Source organism: Daphnia magna, linkage group LG5, assembly GCF_020631705.1.
Source record: "Daphnia magna isolate NIES linkage group LG5, ASM2063170v1.1, whole genome shotgun sequence".
NCBI classification, from domain to species: Eukaryota; Metazoa; Arthropoda; class Branchiopoda; order Diplostraca; family Daphniidae; genus Daphnia; species Daphnia magna.
The window spans coordinates 8,317,313-8,336,692 of record NC_059186.1 but is presented as its reverse complement, the minus strand read 5'-3'; the positions used below and the strand labels follow the sequence as shown (position 1 = coordinate 8,336,692).

The 19,380-nt window shown below is 38.0% G+C and overlaps 4 protein-coding genes and 2 long non-coding RNA genes across 11 annotated transcripts; 3 read left to right on the top strand and 3 right to left on the bottom strand.

Annotated features, from left to right (window-relative positions):
- Window positions 1-1,984: 1,984 nt before the first annotated feature.
- On the bottom strand, window positions 1,985-5,572 carry LOC123472362. 4 transcript variants are annotated; one of them, XR_006646781.1, is made up of 10 exons: window positions 5,119-5,572; window positions 4,959-5,049; window positions 4,696-4,861; window positions 4,566-4,629; window positions 4,366-4,476; window positions 4,084-4,198; window positions 3,734-3,947; window positions 3,366-3,669; window positions 3,008-3,174; window positions 1,985-2,932 (listed from the first exon to the last, which is right to left on the bottom strand). It is a non-coding gene; the product is annotated as an uncharacterized LOC123472362 (long non-coding RNA). The 4 variants fall into 4 exon arrangements; XR_006646782.1 differs by having other exon boundaries at window positions 4,566-4,643; window positions 5,156-5,572; XR_006646780.1 differs by having other exon boundaries at window positions 5,156-5,572.
- Window positions 5,573-6,218: 646 nt separating this feature from the next.
- On the top strand, window positions 6,219-6,705 carry LOC123472361. Its single transcript, XR_006646779.1, has 2 exons — window positions 6,219-6,596; window positions 6,669-6,705. It is a non-coding gene; the product is annotated as an uncharacterized LOC123472361 (long non-coding RNA).
- On the bottom strand, window positions 6,598-9,098 carry LOC116922893 (inactive peptidyl-prolyl cis-trans isomerase FKBP6). The gene is made up of 8 exons (XM_032929361.2): window positions 8,947-9,098; window positions 8,618-8,814; window positions 8,188-8,553; window positions 7,815-8,127; window positions 7,535-7,743; window positions 7,358-7,469; window positions 7,182-7,268; window positions 6,598-7,122 (listed from the first exon to the last, which is right to left on the bottom strand). The coding sequence occupies exons 2-8, from the start codon at window positions 8,764-8,766 to the stop codon at window positions 6,907-6,909; spliced, it is 1,452 nt and encodes a 483-aa protein (XP_032785252.1). The 5' UTR covers window positions 8,767-8,814; window positions 8,947-9,098; the 3' UTR covers window positions 6,598-6,906.
- Window positions 9,099-9,248: 150 nt separating this feature from the next.
- Window positions 9,249-10,469, top strand: LOC116922993 (twisted gastrulation protein homolog 1-A). Its single transcript, XM_032929507.2, has 3 exons — window positions 9,249-9,637; window positions 9,701-10,031; window positions 10,096-10,469. Exons 1-3 carry the CDS (start codon window positions 9,403-9,405, stop codon window positions 10,334-10,336), a joined length of 807 nt encoding a protein of 268 aa, XP_032785398.1. The 5' UTR covers window positions 9,249-9,402; the 3' UTR covers window positions 10,337-10,469.
- Window positions 10,470-10,562: 93 nt separating this feature from the next.
- LOC116922813 (procollagen-lysine,2-oxoglutarate 5-dioxygenase 1) lies at window positions 10,563-19,173 on the bottom strand. 3 transcript variants are annotated; one of them, XM_032929249.2, is made up of 17 exons: window positions 19,016-19,173; window positions 18,650-18,775; window positions 17,517-17,641; window positions 16,992-17,221; window positions 16,678-16,922; window positions 16,422-16,597; window positions 16,232-16,363; window positions 16,038-16,159; window positions 15,831-15,954; window positions 15,665-15,768; window positions 13,369-13,402; window positions 13,118-13,257; window positions 12,913-13,060; window positions 12,731-12,835; window positions 12,040-12,186; window positions 11,238-11,366; window positions 10,563-10,908 (listed from the first exon to the last, which is right to left on the bottom strand). In XM_032929249.2, exons 2-17 carry the CDS (start codon window positions 18,753-18,755, stop codon window positions 10,753-10,755), a joined length of 2,223 nt encoding a protein of 740 aa, XP_032785140.2. In that variant the 5' UTR covers window positions 18,756-18,775; window positions 19,016-19,173; the 3' UTR covers window positions 10,563-10,752. The 3 variants fall into 3 exon arrangements, with proteins under 3 accessions (XP_032785140.2, XP_032785138.2, XP_032785142.2); XM_032929247.2 differs by lacking the exon at window positions 12,040-12,186 and adding an exon at window positions 11,598-11,744; XM_032929251.2 differs by having other exon boundaries at window positions 17,517-17,638.
- Window positions 13,830-15,618, top strand: LOC116923012 (immunoglobulin domain-containing protein oig-4). The gene is made up of 5 exons (XM_032929536.2): window positions 13,830-14,305; window positions 14,475-14,578; window positions 14,670-14,753; window positions 14,819-14,968; window positions 15,047-15,618. The coding sequence occupies exons 1-5, from the start codon at window positions 14,191-14,193 to the stop codon at window positions 15,203-15,205; spliced, it is 612 nt and encodes a 203-aa protein (XP_032785427.1). The 5' UTR covers window positions 13,830-14,190; the 3' UTR covers window positions 15,206-15,618.
- Window positions 19,174-19,380: the final 207 nt, after the last annotated feature.

The following is a 19,380-nucleotide window of genomic DNA, read 5'->3' as shown; positions in this document are numbered from 1 at the left end:
CCCCGTTTCCCCTTGACTCATAATAAGCCCGTAGGGGGTCATGCCTCTACTGTACGGTATATATAAAAACAACATATATCGAGGTTTGGAGGGCTCTGGCCGGAAAGGGGACGTGGGGGTCCTCATAGTTCGATGAAATGCTTATGGAGGGCTATGTCGCTACCCACAAATCCGAATTAAAGGTTAATCGCTCCTGTAAAAATGTTCCAAATCTTTAGCTCTTCTTCCGGCTTCTCTTAGCCAAGCACTGGGTAATCTCCCCGGTGAGTCAATTGAGGCAGTGTCTCCCCCTGCCTTGGTTGACAGCAACTTTTGGAATGGTTATTTTGCCTTTTAAAAGTTGCAAAATATTTCATTATGAGGAGAATTGTCAATACAAATTTTGTTTTACATTAATTTTGAAAAACTTTTCTTTGATACTTACTTTGTGTTCACACTCAATCCGTCTATGCATTGTACTTGTTTCTATTAATGAGTGGACTTTCGAACACTGCTGAGATGGTCATTGAAGCACAGTTCTTTTACTGCGAATTTCTGAATTAACGCCGATGACATTCCAATGCTGGAGTTGATAGTTGCTATTATTCATATTTTAACTATATTTTTACGAGAGTTTTTTTACCTGCAGAATGATTTTGTATATATTTGTCGATTTATCAGATGTATTGGAATGCTTTAATGTATTTTAATTTAACTCTTTCGGGTATCGATCCCCAAACTTTCGACGTACATTGCCGATGCTTAACCGTTGAGCCATGAGTTATATTTTTTTTGCACTAATATTAGAAGGAGCGAAAAGATAATAAATGCAATTTTTATAGGCTCGTAAAACTATATGCCAATCTAAATAGCTAAAGTCCAAGGACCATAGCTCAGTGGTATAGCGTTGGTGTATGGGTCTAAAGATCTCAGGTTCAAATCCTGACTGAAGGATAACAGAAAAAAAGAAAACGGGTGATGTAATTTCACTGCGTTTCTATTAGATGAATTTATTGTGGAATTTTCAATAGGAATTTATCTGGAATCATGCTACAAAAATTATTCTAAGTCCAAATTCGTTGTTCTTAGTGAAGACGAAAATAGAGACACGAAGTTTATATGACTTATGGCTCAGTGGTAGAGCATCGTCATGGTACGCCGAAGGTTAAAGGTTCAAGTCCTAAAGGATTCGAAAATATTACTTCAATATTCAACAGTATCGGTTGTATATATATATATATTACAATCTAATATACATATAATGTTAATCAAGCAGTATGGATAAGATCTCTCGGCAGAAAGTCAATGGTAAAAGTCCGTTGCAAAATGTTCAAGTAACAAAAGACGCATTGAAGCCGATAAATCATAATGATAAATTTATTAAAATTTGTTGTTGGAAATTATATTCAACTTTGGCAAAATATCCGTCCCATTACTTCGTAATGGGGAAGTTTCCAGACCCGACTGGCAGACGTGGAACGGAGACACCTGGGAAGGTTGGAAGCCGAATTGAACCACGGACCTTGCAGTTGGTAGGCGGATGCGATACCTTCCTGGCAACCCCCCCTATATCCCCCCCAATGATATTTGATCCCGTATGTACAACTTTGCACAGTTACCTTAATGTGTTGAAGACTTAGTTTTCTAACTAATGTCCGTCGTAGCTCAATGGTAGAGCGTTGGACTGGAATACTCTGAACATTGGGTTCGAATCCCATTCAGGTGAATTGGAATCCAATGACAATGTCCATGAAGGATTACATGCAATGAAAACCCGTATAATTAATGGGGAAGAAAATTGTACTGTAAATCTTTCTAATTATTTTTATTAACAACAAATCAAATAGTTTAATGTCATTGAATATTTTCAACTTTACATTCTTCATCTAAGTTGCAATATTCCAGTATATGTGACCAATAGCACCGTTGTAATAGGTGTTTTACAGATCTTTAGTTAACGCAGTCTAACTTTATTCTTAGAGATTTTATAACTCGTTTATCAGAATTATTTTCCCAAACGGATTTATTTTTACATTGTATTATATAACTTGACTCTTTCAGGAATCGAACCCTAAACCTTCGGAATACCATTCCGATGCTCTACCGTTGATCCATGAGTCATACATTTTAAGTTTAACTTTTACCATGAGCTTAAAGGTAACTTGTTCACACTTGTAATACAAATTCACAGCAGCCCGAGGTAAATTACTAGAACGCTTTTGAACTGTTAGTGATAAGGTAAATAAAGTGAACCAGCAAACATATTGAGTACTTTTTACCGCTGATGAGCTTTGATCCACAAATAAATGATCACAAGGACCCTTTGTCATAAATGACACCATTTTTCAACAAAACCAAATGTAAACAAGTGTTTCGATAAGACAAGCATCAAGGACATGCCACTGGCCATTAAAAGATCTAGACAAGAGAAAAAAAAAAAAAGATACCTTGGCGTAGATACGGTGGCATCTATCGTCTCCCTTGAATAAGAGCTGATTAATACAATCACGGCATTATTAGGAAAACGTCTAAATTGCGAATCTGTTGTACAATATATAGCAAAAAAATGTGGAGGTTTTCCCTATGCTTGGTTTGCCATATCCGACACATTTTTCTGTAACCTCCTGTACCTGAACCCCGACAGTGCGAATAGGCAGTAGCGTGGCAACATACTGTTTGTGACTGGACAGTTCTTCCAGAAGAAGACGATCTTCTTCCGACGTCGCGATCTCAATCCGATTGAGCAATGCATGTTCCTTGGCTGCTATGTTGGCATAATGGACCATCAAACCAATCAACACTTGCGTCTCATCGAAATCAGCTTCCAAAAGTGGTTCTTCGGCATAAATTATTCGGATTGACAAACCGGGACCAGGAAACGGGTGATGTTCCAGTAATTCTGCGAGCGGACACAGCTCGCAACCTAAGGCTCTTACTTCATCTTTATGGAAGTCTATTGGGAAATATGGCGAAAAGAGTAAGATCTTACTAGAATGCCATAACGCAGGAAACACCTCAATACAATTACCTTCTTGAGGTTCTACTACACGGCTGTGAAGGGGCAACTGATGAAAAATTTTGGAATCGTTATGATGAGTCTTTACTGTCCATCACAACAGTCCGACACAACGACAAAGTTAAGTGACCATGTATGCTAGTGGAGGCATCGCGGAAAGTCAAACTTACTTCGATAACCTAAAACAATTCGAAATATCTAATCTGATCGCTGGTATGAAGAAGAAATGAGAAGCCACTGTCTTTAAAAGAATTCGGTCATAGAACAAGTATTAAAAACCGTAGAATTTGTGATGTGACAGGACGACGTATTTTGGAAATTTTAGCCAAACATAAGATTCTGAACGGTCCAGAAAAGTATCTCAAATTACCAGAAGATTGAGCCCGACTTGCTGTAAACTAGTGACGACCTGCTCGGATTCGTCTATACGCAGGAAACCGTTATCGATAATGGATGGCCTGCACTCGCGACGCGTCGTCGCCCTGAGGAACTGCTGTATGGAGAAGGGCAGCACAAACGCGGAATCGACTCCGCCGCTTACCAGCATGAGCACGATCTCATCACGTCCGACCGTGCACTGGATGTAATCGATACACTGTTGGTCGCGTTTCTCCAATGTGAAACCTCCTTGCAATCCACAGTTGTCGAACAAGAAGTTATGCAACTTTTTCATCCTGTAATTATACACCAGACATTAAGATGAATGTTTCGCACTCATTGGAAAGTAAACCAACATACCGTTTTCAGTCTAATCATGGAACTGGACTCAGTAATATCAGCAATAGCGGAAATAATATGACGCGAAGATTTTGCGACGTAACCCTGTCTACGCTGTCACCATGGGTCAGTAATACCATTTGCCGAGTCTCTAAGCCTTTAAACAATGGGCACTCCGTTTCTACTTGTATCTCGAATTTCCCATCGCGAACATCTTTTCTCTCCACCGTTCCACCTTAACAGAACAAAACCAAAACAAAAAAAAACGTTCAAATTATTTTACTACATAATTGTTATTTCTGACATGTTAAATACTGCTGAAAAAAAAAACAATTTGAATGATAAAAGTGATATAAAACAGAATGGGTTACCTAACTCCTTGTTGAGTATTTGCTTGCCATAAAAAATTCCCAGCACTGGAAGACCGCAGTCTAAAGATTGCTGGGTCTTATAGTGGGGCATCAACCGCGTACACTGAGTTAGGACCTGTTCAAAAGTAACATCAAGTTATTTTTTGCTCAATCATTTCATCGATTTGACCCTGAACATTTGTATACACTTCTATGTTTCCAAAAGTTAAGTGTAACAATAACATTAAGTGGAAAAGCCCAACTAAAAAATGTCGGTGCTTTCTTTTTGGTTTCAGTCTTTACCTCCTGAAATTATAATTGCTTTATAGCCTTGTTGAAGCAGAAAGCCACCTGGGGTTTCCAGGACTAGAATATCAGATTCCACACATTGTTCTCTGACTCTGTATCAATAACCTTAAATATGAATTTTTTAATTAATAACATTTTGAAAAACAATCTATCTAAAGCAATAGGTCATGTGTTTTTTCATTTTACAAATTTACCTTCTGTTTACAAAACTAGTAACGAGAAACAAATGTATCATCCTCCAGCTTTAAGTTTTTCTTGCTAATTTAAGAATACTAAAAAAGTTACTTTATTAACATTTTTATTTATTACCAATTGGTCAAATACCTTAAACATCTTTTTACAATCCTTCCAATGAAACTTCATTGACTTCAAGACATCCTATGTTTCTTGTTCCAAGAAGCAGGAAAATATTTACGCTACAGGAGTCATCTAAAGAAAGTCCACAGCTAAACATTTCCTTAAGGGAAGAGTCTTTTAACACTATGTAGTCCTATGTTCAAAAACAGTTTAGGTAATATAAATATTTGTCATAGATTTGCATGTGAAAGCCAAATATAAATCAAAATTACTGTTGATAGGTAACTTACATGAAGCCAGCATTTTGCAGATCAGCATGATGAGCAGATTTTTTCCGCTGTCTATTTTTGCACACTGTAGGACTGCGGATAGGAACTGCACCTAAAGATATGAAAACATTGTCTGACATCAAATAAAAAATGAAAGAAATAACATGCAAATATACTGTACTGGGCCATTAAAAAGAATATGTCTAGTAAAAATCAACCTTTAAACCATCGTGTGTCGTGAAAAAGAGTGTCTTTCAGGTTAAGTACCAAAAAATTACTAATTTCTGTGGATTAACGAGTAGCCAAAAGAATGATTCAAACGAAACGCTAACATTTATTAGCTCCCGCTTAACACGTGTCGAATCTTTCGTTCTGATGTCACAAATTCGTCTGCTTGTCTTTTGGAAATGATAAAAATCGATACTTAACGATACGTAAAAAACTTGAAAAGAAAAAATTATAATCAAATTAAAATTCAATAGTAATTCAAATTTCTCCTATTGGTATCGTTAGATGACGCTATTTGTTGATGATTATTTCCAACATAAAAACAAATAAATAAATAATGGTGCTCCCTGGGGTGCTGAAAATTTTGGGGGTAAATTTGCAATCCGTGGGTTTGACGAGAAAGCCAATAGACCAAGATCGGATGCTGAGTTGCCAAGGCTGAATTCCGACCTGGGGTATTTTTCCTCTCGGGCCCTATAGGAGGGAAATGAAAAATAATATATTTAATTAAGTTGTAGTTAGTTTTATTACAAAATCTTTTGGAATCGTGTACTATACCTCTGTGCTGATATAATACACAAAATTTTATCTCCAAAAAAGCTGTTATTTTCCAGGAAACTTTTTGAAAGGTACTTGTTTACAATGTACCGTAGCAGACGTAAAGTGATTGACTGTGACTAGTGACTGTAGTGTCAAACTGTTTTCGTTTTTTATGTCATGAGTAGTGTAGTTTGTGATGTCAGTAATGAGTTATTTGACACAATTAGTCTTTTTAAGTTATCTGATTATGCTAAAGGATTTATTCATAAGGAAAAAGAAATTTACTTAGAAAAACGTCTGCTTCTTGTTCTACAGTTGTAATACGGGGAGGGGGGTGTTGTGGAAAGGTAAACAAGTACCTTTCAAAAAGTTTCCTGGAAAAATAACAGCTTTTTTGGAGATAAAATTTTTTGTATTATATCAGCACAGAGGTATAGTACACGATTCCAAAAGATTTTGTAATAAAACTAACTACAACTTAATTAAATATATTATTTTTCATTTCCCTCCTATAGGGCCCGAGAGGAAAAATACCCCAGGTCGGAATTCAGCCTTGGCAACTCAGCATCCGATCTTGGTCTATAACTTAAGCGAAATCAGTGTTCAATTTTGATAATACCGTGTGATTTTTCCCCCCTTAAATCTACCTGGAACTTCGCGAACACCGAGAGCCATTGAGTCCTTAGAAACACAATAAAATTTAAAACATATTGGACACACCGACTTCAATCGTTACAGGCAATCAGAATCAGCCATAATAGAGGACCACAGCGTCATCTAGTTTTCCTATCTGATTTTTAACACAATTACTAGGTCAGTTGGTCCACACAATTTTCTGAAGATAATATCACCTGTTTGGTTAGGAGCTTTCACAATGAAAAAAGAATTTGTGTAAGTTGCAAAGAGAATCCAAATTTCTTTGTTACAATCATAAAATGAGATTAACATACAACGTTTTCTTAGATCATTTTAGCGAAAAGAGATGATCACGGAGTGGAAAGAAAAAAAAATTAGGCACTATTTAACCATACACTTTATCCGAATCCAGTCGAAAGCATGTCAACTGAAAATGTTTATCTTGGAAAGACAAACATTTTTGACAATGCGAAAGAAAAATATTTTGATACCGAAAATATACGTAGTTAGGCAAGAAGGCAATTTCAGAATTTTTTCCCATCGCGTCACACTTCTTCGCACAGGGCTAGGCACTTTTAAAAACAGTGCAGATGCTTTCGCCTTTCATCAACGGCTTCATTGCAAATTTCAAATGTAATCGATTAGCTTCTTCCTCCAAGAAGTTTCGTTCATTCTGTGACAGCCCTTGAGGGAATTCCAACTGTTTTTCACTTGGGTTATTGATGAAGTTGGCTAACAAACGACGGATGCTTTTATGTGACTCATCGGTAGGTGAAGCAATCTATTTAATAAAATAAGTATTAGTAAACGTATCTATACCTAGGTTGGCTCTAATATTACCGGAGTTTCTCTTATGGTCGTCGAACCAAGCATTTTGCGGCATAGCTCAGTTTCAACATACTTCTCCTTCTTTACTTTCTCGTTTAACTAGAAGTATAAATGCAAGCGTTAATAACGGTTTATAAACATATATGTTAAAAAATTAATAAAAAGCTTGTCAGCAACGATAACCCTACCGCAAGCAAAGCTCTGGCAATACTAGGATCCTTTGGGCAAATATTTTTTGCTAGCAAAAGATTTCGTCGTGCAGATTCAAAATCGCCAAGTTTCTCTTTAGCCAAACCAAGCCTGAACGAACGAAAAAAACAACAAAATCTTAATGACAAGTACTATATAAATTGCATTAGAAAAACCTGTATAATGCTTTAGGGTTTTCTGGTTCCAGTTCTAATGCATCGGCCGCGTGAATGCAAGTTTTCTTGGGCTTATTAATTTTTAGATTAACAAGAGCAAGATCTAAATGTAGGGTAAGGCGTAATTTCTGTCCTAAACTTTCGTCTTTATCATCGGCATAACTGTGATCTTCAATCCAACCCAGCGCACGACGATAGCATTTCATGGCCTACCATTAAAATTGTAATGTAACTTCAAACGGAAAAAAAAACTTTTGATTAAAAAAAGAAAAAAGGGTACCATATGGAAATTCTGCTTTTCGAAGTGAGCAGTTCCTTTACGTTTTTCGGATTTGGCTGCTTCGAGAACTTGTTGGAATGGAAGTCTTTTACGCATTTGGATAGGAAGCTTCCCAAAGGCTTCTGCAGCACTAGAATCCACCCATTCAACCAAATCAATTTTAAAGTAAATATATGCATTGGCCGGTATACGTGGCGGGCAACCTTTCTCGCCCCAAGCCAAATCAGGACACATTATGAATTCAGATTGTTCTTTTTGCTTCATTGAACCTACAGCTAGGTCTAAACCTTCAATTACAGAGCCTTGGCCTCTCCTGCATCAAACAGAACAAATGATAAACATTATATTGTTTTACAAACCCTAAGTGACCTACATGAATGATTTAGGTTTTCCTCTTAGAAATGATGAATCAAAGGATACAATTTCATTGCTAACTTCATCTTGAAGGTAGCCATTGTAGTGAATGGTAACAATGGAATCAATAGGAGGAAATCCTCCCTCACCTGCTTGACCAAGCTTTTTAAATATCCCCTCAATTCCAGGTAATGGAGTCATCTGGCTAGACAATTTAAGCAGTTTGTTTTCTTCATCCTCATCACCACCAAAATATTCCAAAATCTGCTGATCCATTTTCATGGACAATTCTTTGCTTTCTCCATCAACTTCCTGCTTGGCTTTCATTTCAAATATTTCTGAAGGATCTATTTCAGTTGACTCCAGAAGCTGCTTTTCAAAAATGCTATTGAGAAACACCAAAACAGTGCTAATATGCTATTTAATTGATTTTTAAAATGCAGTTTCACCTCTTATTTTTCAAAACACTCTGCTTGAACATCATTGGAATCTCATCGTCTTCATTTTCTGAGTCAGAAACGACGTCGTCAGAGACTTCACCATTGTCTTCAAACTCGATTATCTTGGCCTCATTGGCGGCGGTAGAGCATTCATCCATACTTATGGTTCAAGGAATCAAACAGACAAAGTTTTCAGTTTTCAAAATCTATATGAGAAAACCATATGTACAGTGTTAGCTTAAAACTTAGTGGCGATTTTGTTTAGAAAGAACTCTTGAAAAACACAAAATTTCAGAGATTCGGACCCTTTTCGACAATTATTAGGCAAAAATTACCACCTGTTTCTTTCAACTTGAAAAGTTTTCAATTGTAGTTTGTAGAATGTTCTGCACCATGCTACGGCACTGATGCCTAACTTCATGTCTTGAATACACTACTCAACAAAAGAAAAAAAAAGACATCTTAGATTTTAAAAATTTTCGGTTTCAATATGATTGCTTTTATGACAAAATTGTAAACCAACAAACACCGCAAATAAAATTTATTTTCACTCTTGCTAGTCGCTACGATAATCGAATTCCAATGTATTCTCTATATATCGATTGAAATCAGTAGCCGCGGGGTAATTTAAACATGGCGTATTATTTATAAGCCCTACCCAGTTCCACCCCTTGGAAACTATGCTTGGAGGCTTGTCATATAAATTGTTGACCCAATAGTTCATATAGTTATTTTAAGCTGCAGGATAGCTAAAAATATACATCAAAGTTTGTTTAGTTTTCTTTTAGTCTGAAATGGGGCCTGGGTTGACTATGCCTAAAATTATAATTTCCTTGACATTTGCCCTTCCATTGTTGGCTATTGTCGGATTTTTCTCTGTTCAGGGATGCAATGAAGCTGTTTGTGCTAGTATTGTCAGTAAATGTATGCTAACACAATCATGCAAGTGTGAATTGCGGAACTGTACCTGCTGCAAAGAATGTTTTTCGTGTCTTGATTACCTATATGCAGAATGCTGCTCCTGTGTTGGTAAGTTATATTAAAACCTTCACATTGCATCAAAGATTTAAAAGTAAAGTATTTCATTTTCAGAAATGTGTCCTAAGCCAAACAATACAGTCAGTGAATTAAGTAGAAAATCTCACGTGGAAGATTTGACAGAGCCCACACCAGACTTGTTTTCAGCTTTAACAGACGACCGAGATACTCTACAACGCTGGTTAACTTTCACTTTTCCTGTTGATCTGGATATCACAATATTTAAGCCAAAGGAAATAAAATACAAAACAATCAACTCAGAACAGGAAGTGATCCCATTAAAAGACTTGATCACTGTGAACTGTACTGTAGCATACATGAGCCAGTGCATGTCATGGAACAAATGCAAAGCTTCGTGTATCTCAATGGGAGCATCTAGTTACAGGTAAGTTGTAGATATTAGTGTAATTTTGTAACCTTTAGTTTAATATCTGCTACTTACTAATTAGATGGTTCCATGATGGTTGTTGTGAATGTGTTGGTCACACCTGTATCAACTATGGTATTAATGAAAGTCGATGTCTCGAGTGTCCTGGCGAAGAAGATGATAACCCAATCGAACCTGAAGCATTTGCTAGTGAAGATTATGAAAATGGAGAAACAGGTTCTGAAAAAGATGCTAAACAGGTTACGAATACAGAAGAAAAAGTGAACGAGAAACAAGGCGAGGTAACTGCACCAGTCGCCTAACGATATTCTTTGCATGCGATTTCAGTTATTCTGTACATGTTATTATATCTTCTGCAAACAACTATTTTCATACTTTAACCTTTTGAGTCCGTCCTCTTTCGTCCGGAAACCTTAATACATTTTTTACACGCTGCATCAGCATTTGTCTTGCGACTTGGATGCTGGAGGGACTTACATCTATCTGCTACAGTATACCTTCAACAGGATTTAATCGACTATATTGACATTGAAAAGGCACATCTTTTTTTATTTCCATCAATTGCACTGACAAAGATAAACCAAGTCTCTTATTAAGCCAATTAAATGGACGAAGCACAGGTTTATACATAACAGAAGTAATAAAAGAAATTTCCAGTGTCGTGAAAAATAAAGACGTGTGATTGCAAAACTTCTTGGTGCGGAACTGAACCTGCCATTTAAGGGTCGACAAACGAAATCATGATGTACCGAGTTCCCTTGGTTACGTAAAGCCCCTCATGATAATGGGTGAGTCGACCTGGATGCATCAACATCCAACCTTTGCGGGTGTCCTGCACACTGCAATTGTACCTCAAAAATCTGCAACCGCCGCCCTTTACGAATAATAACATTTAATACAGTTAAATTATAAGAAATGCCTGAAAAAACATTTGTAAAGACATCTACGTTATTTAACAACTACGCAAAGAAAAGGTACGCTAATTTGTTGCACTTAACGAAATCAACAGTAAAACAAACGAAATGTAGTCTGCAAACACAAAACACTTATTTCGATGAGGAGGAATAAAAAAAGGTACTGTACTATACCATAAACTTATGTTAAGGCAACTGCAAATAATGCAAGTGCTCTTACTAAGCACATACGCCTACGCGAGCTCATTTTATGTATACTGAATAGTCTCAAGAGCTTAAGAGCATTTACCTCGTAATCGATTTTGGGTCGGTTGAGGGCAAGATTGATCGTATAGGTGGATGAATCGTGATGAGGCTTTAGGAATGGTTGTTCGTCCGGCCTATAGCGCACCACAAAGTTCATGGTTGAACGGGGTGGCTAAAGTAAACGACGGGATAAAACGGAAAATGAATTATACATCCATAATGATATTGCATTCAAATGAGAAACAAGAAAGATCGATAGACCAACCACCAAAACAGCAACTATCACCAATACCACAGTTACCATCACCAATTCAAGTGTTAAAATGAAAAATAGTAACGCGATTAATAGAAAAACGTCCTCCACCGGTAAAAGGTACGTTAACAAAACAAGGTAAATCCTCACGTCGTTCCAGTATCCTTCATAAACACGCTGCTGAAGTGGCTGAACGTAGTGTTGCAGAAAATGCAACCAACCTGGTTCGAGGCCAATCTGCTTCATGTGAATATCACGCGTAGGGACCGATTCATAGCCGCCTTCCAATCGCGGGTCCTACACATTTGCATGTTCCACAACGGAAATTGGTGAATCCAAAAACATTAACAAACGTTAACTAAAAAGCACAGCATAGCGAAACTATGATCAACCGTTCCTTACAACTGGGCACTCTTTATAACTGATGGCATATCTTAATTCAAAACTCGAATGGCGCGGTAAGTATGGTATGGGAACTAATCGATTCTGCTGATCAATTTTTGGGTCTTGGAATGTCATCGATCGTTCTTCTTTCAGCGGGTTGCCGAAAATTCCTCATTCGACATCAGTCGCTAGAGAAAAGGGATCTTACATAATGCTGGTATCCCAAAAAGACTCGTTCTTGCAACGGACGAACGTAGTCCCGCAAGAAGGCGAGCCACTGGTGATCCATGCCAACTTGACGCATGTGAATGTCACGGGTTGGTACGTTTTCGTAGCCGCCTTCTAGGCGTGGATCCTTTCATCGGTAAATGGAACAGGGTCAAAGTCAGACAACCAACAGGAAATTCGAAGGATAAAATATGTCATTTAATGTGTGACAGGGCACTGGTTCGTTCGAGTATCTTCCATGAAAATCAAATAATTTTCCATGTGATGTCACTCGTATCCAGGTATTACAAACAGCTATTGCGTGCAGTACGCAATGCTTTAACCGACTTGGGGATACTTTATCGGGTTTCTTGTTTTACGACTAGGTAAAACAAATGCGTAGAAATGATTTTGCCACAGCAAGGTCACCAAAAAATAAACCAACAATATTTTGTTAGGGTTTCCCGGAGAAAATAAACAGATTAAAAAGGGGTCAGGAAAAAAAAAGACGACTCTTTAAAGTTGGCCCTATTTTCCGATATGAAACCCATTTGCATATGATTGATCCATGTCAGTGGTACCCACTATCTGACGAGTCACTTTAAAACCTACCTAAACGCTGAGCTGGGTAAATTGATTATTTGTACAAGTCACGCGAGCAACTTATGATTGACAAAACCCTGTTTACTTACAGTATTGGTACCGTCAGACCATTGGCCAAAGTTTTCCATTTCGCCGACCAACTCGTCGCAAAAACGCTCCGTAACCATGGGGAACCAGAACACGTCCGGACATGGCTGGAAAAAAAAAAAATCGTATACAAAAAATCCTTAAACATCTCGATCGAACAAAAAACAAATGCAAATATGCCTACCATAGTAACATTTAGATTGGTGTCGAGGTTTTGGCTGTAGTTTACATGAAGATAACGTTTCTCCCAATCCCAACGATTGTTCTGGATCTCGTACAATTCATTGTTGAAGTGGTGAGTCTCGAAATTATCGACAGTGACCAAATGGCCCCTAGAAATTGTGTGTAAGTACTAAATTATGATCCATGCAACGACGAAGGATTTTTACCAATCGAGTCGGTTGGTGACGTAGAGGTAGACGTCGTTGTTCCGCATGTTTGTGCAGAAGGCCATGTCAGCGTCGAGCAGATTATAGATGTAACTCGGTTTGGTTTTTGGATTATGAATAATATCTCCTCGTACAAGGTACTGATGTCATAGAGGGGGAAAAAAAATTAATGGGTCACGAGATGAATGATGAAGATAATTTTGGGGAAAAAATTTCTAATGGGGTAGAATACAGGACAAAATAATACGTACAATACTGGTGACGAAAGGAACATTCCACAAGCCCCTGGAAAAAAACAAAAACAAATGACGATTACAAATTTAATACTTGTACCACACCCAAATACCAGATGTAAAAATAACCGTTGGCATTTAACAGACAACTCGTGTCAAAGTACTAAAACAGGTGTGGTTGCTATGGTTTCCAAAAAAAAAAAACTGTTTTCAAAACACACCCCATAATGTGCTAGCAAAGGTAAAAATAACTTTATCAACTTTGACATCCTAGTCTCTAGAGTGTTAGGCATTTTGTGATATTCTTCGAACAAAAGTTGTAGAACGATTAAAAAAAAAAAACAATTATTGAAGTAGCATTTGCCGCTGAAATATGGACGCACCTAGTAGATGATTTCTTAATGTACTCGGACCTTCTGTTGAGTTCTTATCGTACAAAACCATGAAAATTTTAAAATAGTTGGAGCAAAGGACTTGAATAGATTTCGAACGCCATTGTTGATGTAAATCGGATTGTTCCAGCCGGAGAGACATGACGCTTATATTAGCATAAACGAATGAATCCTTGAAAAGGAGAGAACAGGGAACAGAATGGAAAGTGAAATTTTGACGGAACTGCAAAGAGTTGTGATGAATCCAGCTCACTAAAACTAGACCAAGCGCCAGTCAGGTAACGAAGGGCTGGAGAAAAAAAAAAATAAAATCGATCCGTGGGCGGGCTAGAGGTCCGTCGCCTTATAGACAAACACAAAAAAATGTACTCAGTCGTCTTCCTGCTACGGTTCAGTTAAGAGTGACTGTGTTGCTAGTGCCCAGCAGAGCCTTTCTTAACTGAACCAAATGAAGTCGCTCTCGCTAAGATATGGTGTGATTTTCTTCCTATTGATCATCGATAGTCTTGATTCGGCAGCCGTTCCTAAAGGTAGTGTCGGAGCTGGAGGTCGCGGAGTTAAAGGTACCGTTGCCCTCCAAAAAAGACTATTTACGCTTAATTGACTGATAAAATAACATCATCTTGCACGAGTCAGATCGAATGCTGTGTTCTTAATTAATTGTATCGGCAACGCAAACATTCGAATCCAAGGTCTTTATGAGGAGTGCGAATTTTCATTTTTGCGATACAGGAATGCGCCATAAAGCGGGCGCAAGGAAAGCAGGAGAACGGCGTCCCGTACTAAGTAGCGCCGGCATTCGAGCTGGGGCAAATACCGTCGTCCAAGAATCTCCGGTATTCCTCTTGTTCCAAAGATGGACAACAGAGTTGGAATAACATTTGCATTTTTTTTCTTCTTCTTCTGAATACTGATACATCATCTTAGACGCTCACGGCGGTCGGTGTTGGAGGTCACCCGTTAGGTAGTAGGAAAACGGAAGAATCGGAATCTTACTACAACAACCCAAACGTACAACAATTAAATTTCTTTTATAGTTTTAAAAATTGACCCATTTATTTACGATTGCCTTAAAGGGAGCAAAGGTGATAGACGCATCGCATTTTGAGTCGGAATACATCCTTGGTCGTAAATTAGCTTTCTATTGCAAAGCACAAGGGGTCCCACGTCCGCACATCACTTGGCTTAAGGACGGTATTGAACTATACGCTCACCCATTCTTTCAAGTAAACGATTTGGCTTAATTCCTGTTTACCCACATTTCACCACCTCCATAATAAAAATTGCTCGTTCTTCTTTTCTAGGTGCACGAATACAAAGTTGGTAAAGATCTGATAAAATCCAAGATGGAAATCGACCCAGCAACGCAAAAGGATTCGGGTTTCTACGAGTGCCAGGCGGACAACAAGTACGCCATTGACAAGCGAGGATTTCGCACCGATTACACATTAGATGTCTATTAAATTCAGATGTTTGTGATACTGTGTCACAAACTTTATGTAACTTTTCATCGTGCTTTCCTTTTTTTATTATTCAAATTCGCCTTTTCGTCCCTCGCTGTTATATCATGTTCCGTTTTAGAGCACCCTGGAGACCTATATGGCTTCGGCGATGAAGCTCCCTAGCCATTTTCGACACTTCATCTCCACTATTCAAACTTAAAAAAAGAATTTAAGCGTTATATAGCACTTTGGGGAATTTAAAGGGGGATTCGTGTCACGTAAGGTGATTAGATAAAACACAATGGCATCTTAAACCCTTACATACGTCTTTTCTCTACGAGACATGCTACACGCGCCATATTGCTGTGTCTTTTGTTACCGTAATTATGTAATCTATCGCAATAAATACATGCGGATATATGCGATCCTATAAATAGCTTGTTCGAAAAAACCTTGATGTCAAAAGCAAATTTCACTCACCTTCGCTGTCCTTGGACAATTTCCATGTAGTCGATGGAACGAGCATAGAAACCGTCCGTTGTCAAAGATCCCCAGAAGTTTGACCAAGCTTGGTATGGACGAATCTTGATTGAAAACAATGAAACTGTAAATAGAGTACGGTAACATATTCGTGGAACTTGAGTACCATCATTGGAGCCACAACAGGACGGTTTTGTTCGATCAGCAACTTCAACGTATGGGGGTTGTCGATTTGAGCGAGGGAATCCACGTTGAAATAATACTCGCATTTCTTCTTCAGGCACTCTTCACTACAATTATGTAAATACAATATATTCAGTGAACAGTTTTTTGATGAAATAGTACTACGCATAAGAGAAAGAAGGAATCTTACATTCCCAAGTTGCGGGCATGCCACTCTTTTACGTTTTCGTCGTGATTGATGAGCTTAACACTTGCGTATTCTTTGCCATGGGACTCAACGAAGCCAGCAATCTGCTTGGCATGGTAAGATGCCTAGAATAAAACAACTCGATGTAAATCGTTCACAAAAGGAAAAATTGGGCCATTTGAAGTAGGGCAACTTACCCCGTTATGAATGTAAAGATTGATCTTATCTTTAGGGTAACTCAATGCTAGGAATTTGTGTAGAAATTCTTCAAAAAATGGAGTAGGATTTTCGATGAAAATTCCAATCACTACTTTAGGGAAATCTTTCGGCTAAACAATAAAAACAGTTGAGATAATGGCGCAAAAAAATTGTAGTAAAAAGATTTACCTTTTTCTTCTCGAGACTATTCATATCTTCCCAGCAATTTAGACAACCTTCTTCAGCGTTCCAGCTCTTTGGAATGTAATTTCCTAAGGTGTTAAGGAACAGCTTGGTAGGTCCATTGGCGTGGATGACTAGAGGAACGGTGTTATAGACAGTGTTTTCTAAGTGAGATTCGGTGCCTGTAAATGTAAAAAAAAAAAAAAAAAAAAACTTGAATACAGAAATCTGCATCCATAACAGAGGGCTTAATGACATTTACCAATAAAACGAAGTTCTACATCAGAGATGGCTCCATTGAGATTCTGGAATATCTCGGAACGGTGGTCGAGTTTAATGTTAAGCTTTTCCCGTTTCTTTTCATCCAAAAAGATTTTGGTGTAGTACAATTGATCGTCATCGTCATTCGCGATTTCACCATCATTTAGAATCTTGTACAATTCGGGAGCATAGCCCATAAATAGTCCAGAGTTCAAAAAGCGTTTTCCGCGCTCTACTTCCGGGTACCTAATACAGCGATAAAAAAACGGCAGTTTTTAGAAACAGAACTTTACTTAAAAAAAGAACCGATTTTACTTGGAAGCAAGATTGGGATCTGGCCAGCAGAAACCTTCAGCTGAGAAAACCACACGGGCATTGAACTGGTGAAATTGCTCCAGGATTTTTTCTTCATTGGCATTGAAAAGGACGTCATACGCATCGGTAAACATAATAATTTTTTCAGGGTCGTCTTTATGTAATTCTAATTCCTTCCGGAGCATCAACACCTTCTGGCCACCTCCAACTGAATTTGCCATATCTCCACCCTTCAACAACAACAAAAAATACGTTTAATTTATTATCTGTTAGTTCTTTTAACACAAGTGATCAATACGGTCATTAAACCGGACTTAAAAAAATAAATGAGACAATGGAAACAAGTTTTCGCAAAATCCAGCAACCACTGTGTGCCAGTTTTACTAACTGTAAAACGAGTTTTCGCAAAATACAGCAACCAGTCTGTGTGCTAGTTTTACTCACTGTAACAGTAACGATAGAACTTCGCTTCAAACAATTCAAGTAGAAATACCGTTATCGAGGAGGAATAATTTAGTTCATTACCTTCCATTCTTCTCCAAGTCCCAGAACTTTAACCGGTAATCCATTGATTTTCACCGAACGTTGATAACGTTTGTAGCCGCTAGTTTCTTCAGTGGCGACAGTCAAGATTAAGAATTTTCTTTCTGCTGTAATGAAAAAAAAAAGGGCAAGTAAATAATTCGTCCTTGTACCATCAATCGCGAATAATTTATCTGTTCCTTTCTGAATTAAAGCGCTAATTTTATTCGACCCGTATTACAGTATTTCTTCACGACCTAACACTGTCATTAAACAGAAAACGAAAGGCTTTACGAAATCCACGATTAGTATTTCAATCCAGCCTTTATGTGTCATTGGTTGTCACGCAAAAAAAAAGACCCCCAAATAGTTTTCGAAATAAAAATTCTATTTATATATACAACTTTCCCTGCTATTACTCGATTTGCATATAAACTCAATGGTTTTATTTTTGAAAGAGGGTCCTTGAGTACTTGCTGTCCCAAACATTTGACAGCGATAATGGGGAAACAAAAATTCGATCTTGAGCGCATCAAGGATTTGAACTGAAATTCTCATTAGGTGTAGTCGAGAATTAGACGGCATTGTACCTCGTATGGAACCATATTTAAAAATGACTTTAAAATGCGCTAGAATGGCTCTTTTGCAAATGAATAGCCTACATGCTACAACACTATTGGGAATCCGATGCCACGCCCACGGAGGCTTGGGAACGAGGGTTGTCTGGGAAATTGTCTAGAAAATTAATTCCCCTTATCTGGAAAATGAGTCTAGTTCTAAAAGTAAATGTAAACCAACCCTAAATCTTGAAATCCCTAAACTTGAAAGATATAAGCCGACTTAAATTTTATTTAAGATAGTTCAGGAAGGTCAACCTAACGGTTCGTATTTCCCCGGCAGACGGGAAAAACTAGCCGCAGGGGAATGACTGTTTATATTCGTTCTCCCCAGAACCCACCCAGGAACGAAGAAGAAGAACAGAAAAAAAAAAAAAAAAAAACGAAACGATGCCTGTAATGAGCAGCCCATGCGACTACCCGCACGTACGCCATTTCACTTGAGCCTATACTTGTACTTGAAATTGTCAGTTCGCCTTCTTTTTGGTAAACTTCTTATGTTGGCGATAATGTTCTTACCAGAAGGAGCTTCGTTCGTCAACACATCTGCTGCATCCTTGTCATCAGCTCCGGCTGACAACACCGCCAGGCTGACCAATAGAACCCACTGGAATTTTAGGCGCATTTCTTTCGTGCTTCAGCAAACTACATGACATAATATAAGGAATAAATTAGTTTTATCAATTAGTTTGGTATTAAGGCGAAAAAAAAATAATAATAAAGAAAAAAGGTTGTTGTACGTGCTGAAACTACCAATATAATGAAACCAAAACAACAATAAAAGAAAATACTTGAACGAAATGCTACGTGTAAGCGTGAAAAAGTAGGACGTCTAAATTTACTAGAATTTATACAAATTTACGGAAGTACAGAACGAGAACTAACCTGCTGCCGAAGTCTGTCACTGCTCGGTTGAGACTAGAAGTTAGACATCTGTGCCACAGTCTTTATGTCTGTGCTACACTTCTAAAGTTCAGTCAACTGGAAGGCCCACTTCTGACTTCACTGATGCCGGGTATGTTACCTGAAAGCACCCACAGATGGCAGCCCTACTGTTCTATGAATTTCAAATCTCCAGCGCGAAAACTAGAAAAGTTTGTTTTAAAAAATGTCTTTTATACAGATTAGACATAGCGGCCGTATTTCTAGCAGCATCGTCAAGGTGTATATTGAATTACTTCTGACAAAAGCAATACGTACCTCCAAGTTGCAAAAGTTGGACACGAAGAAAAGCTATTCTTCCTCTGTAC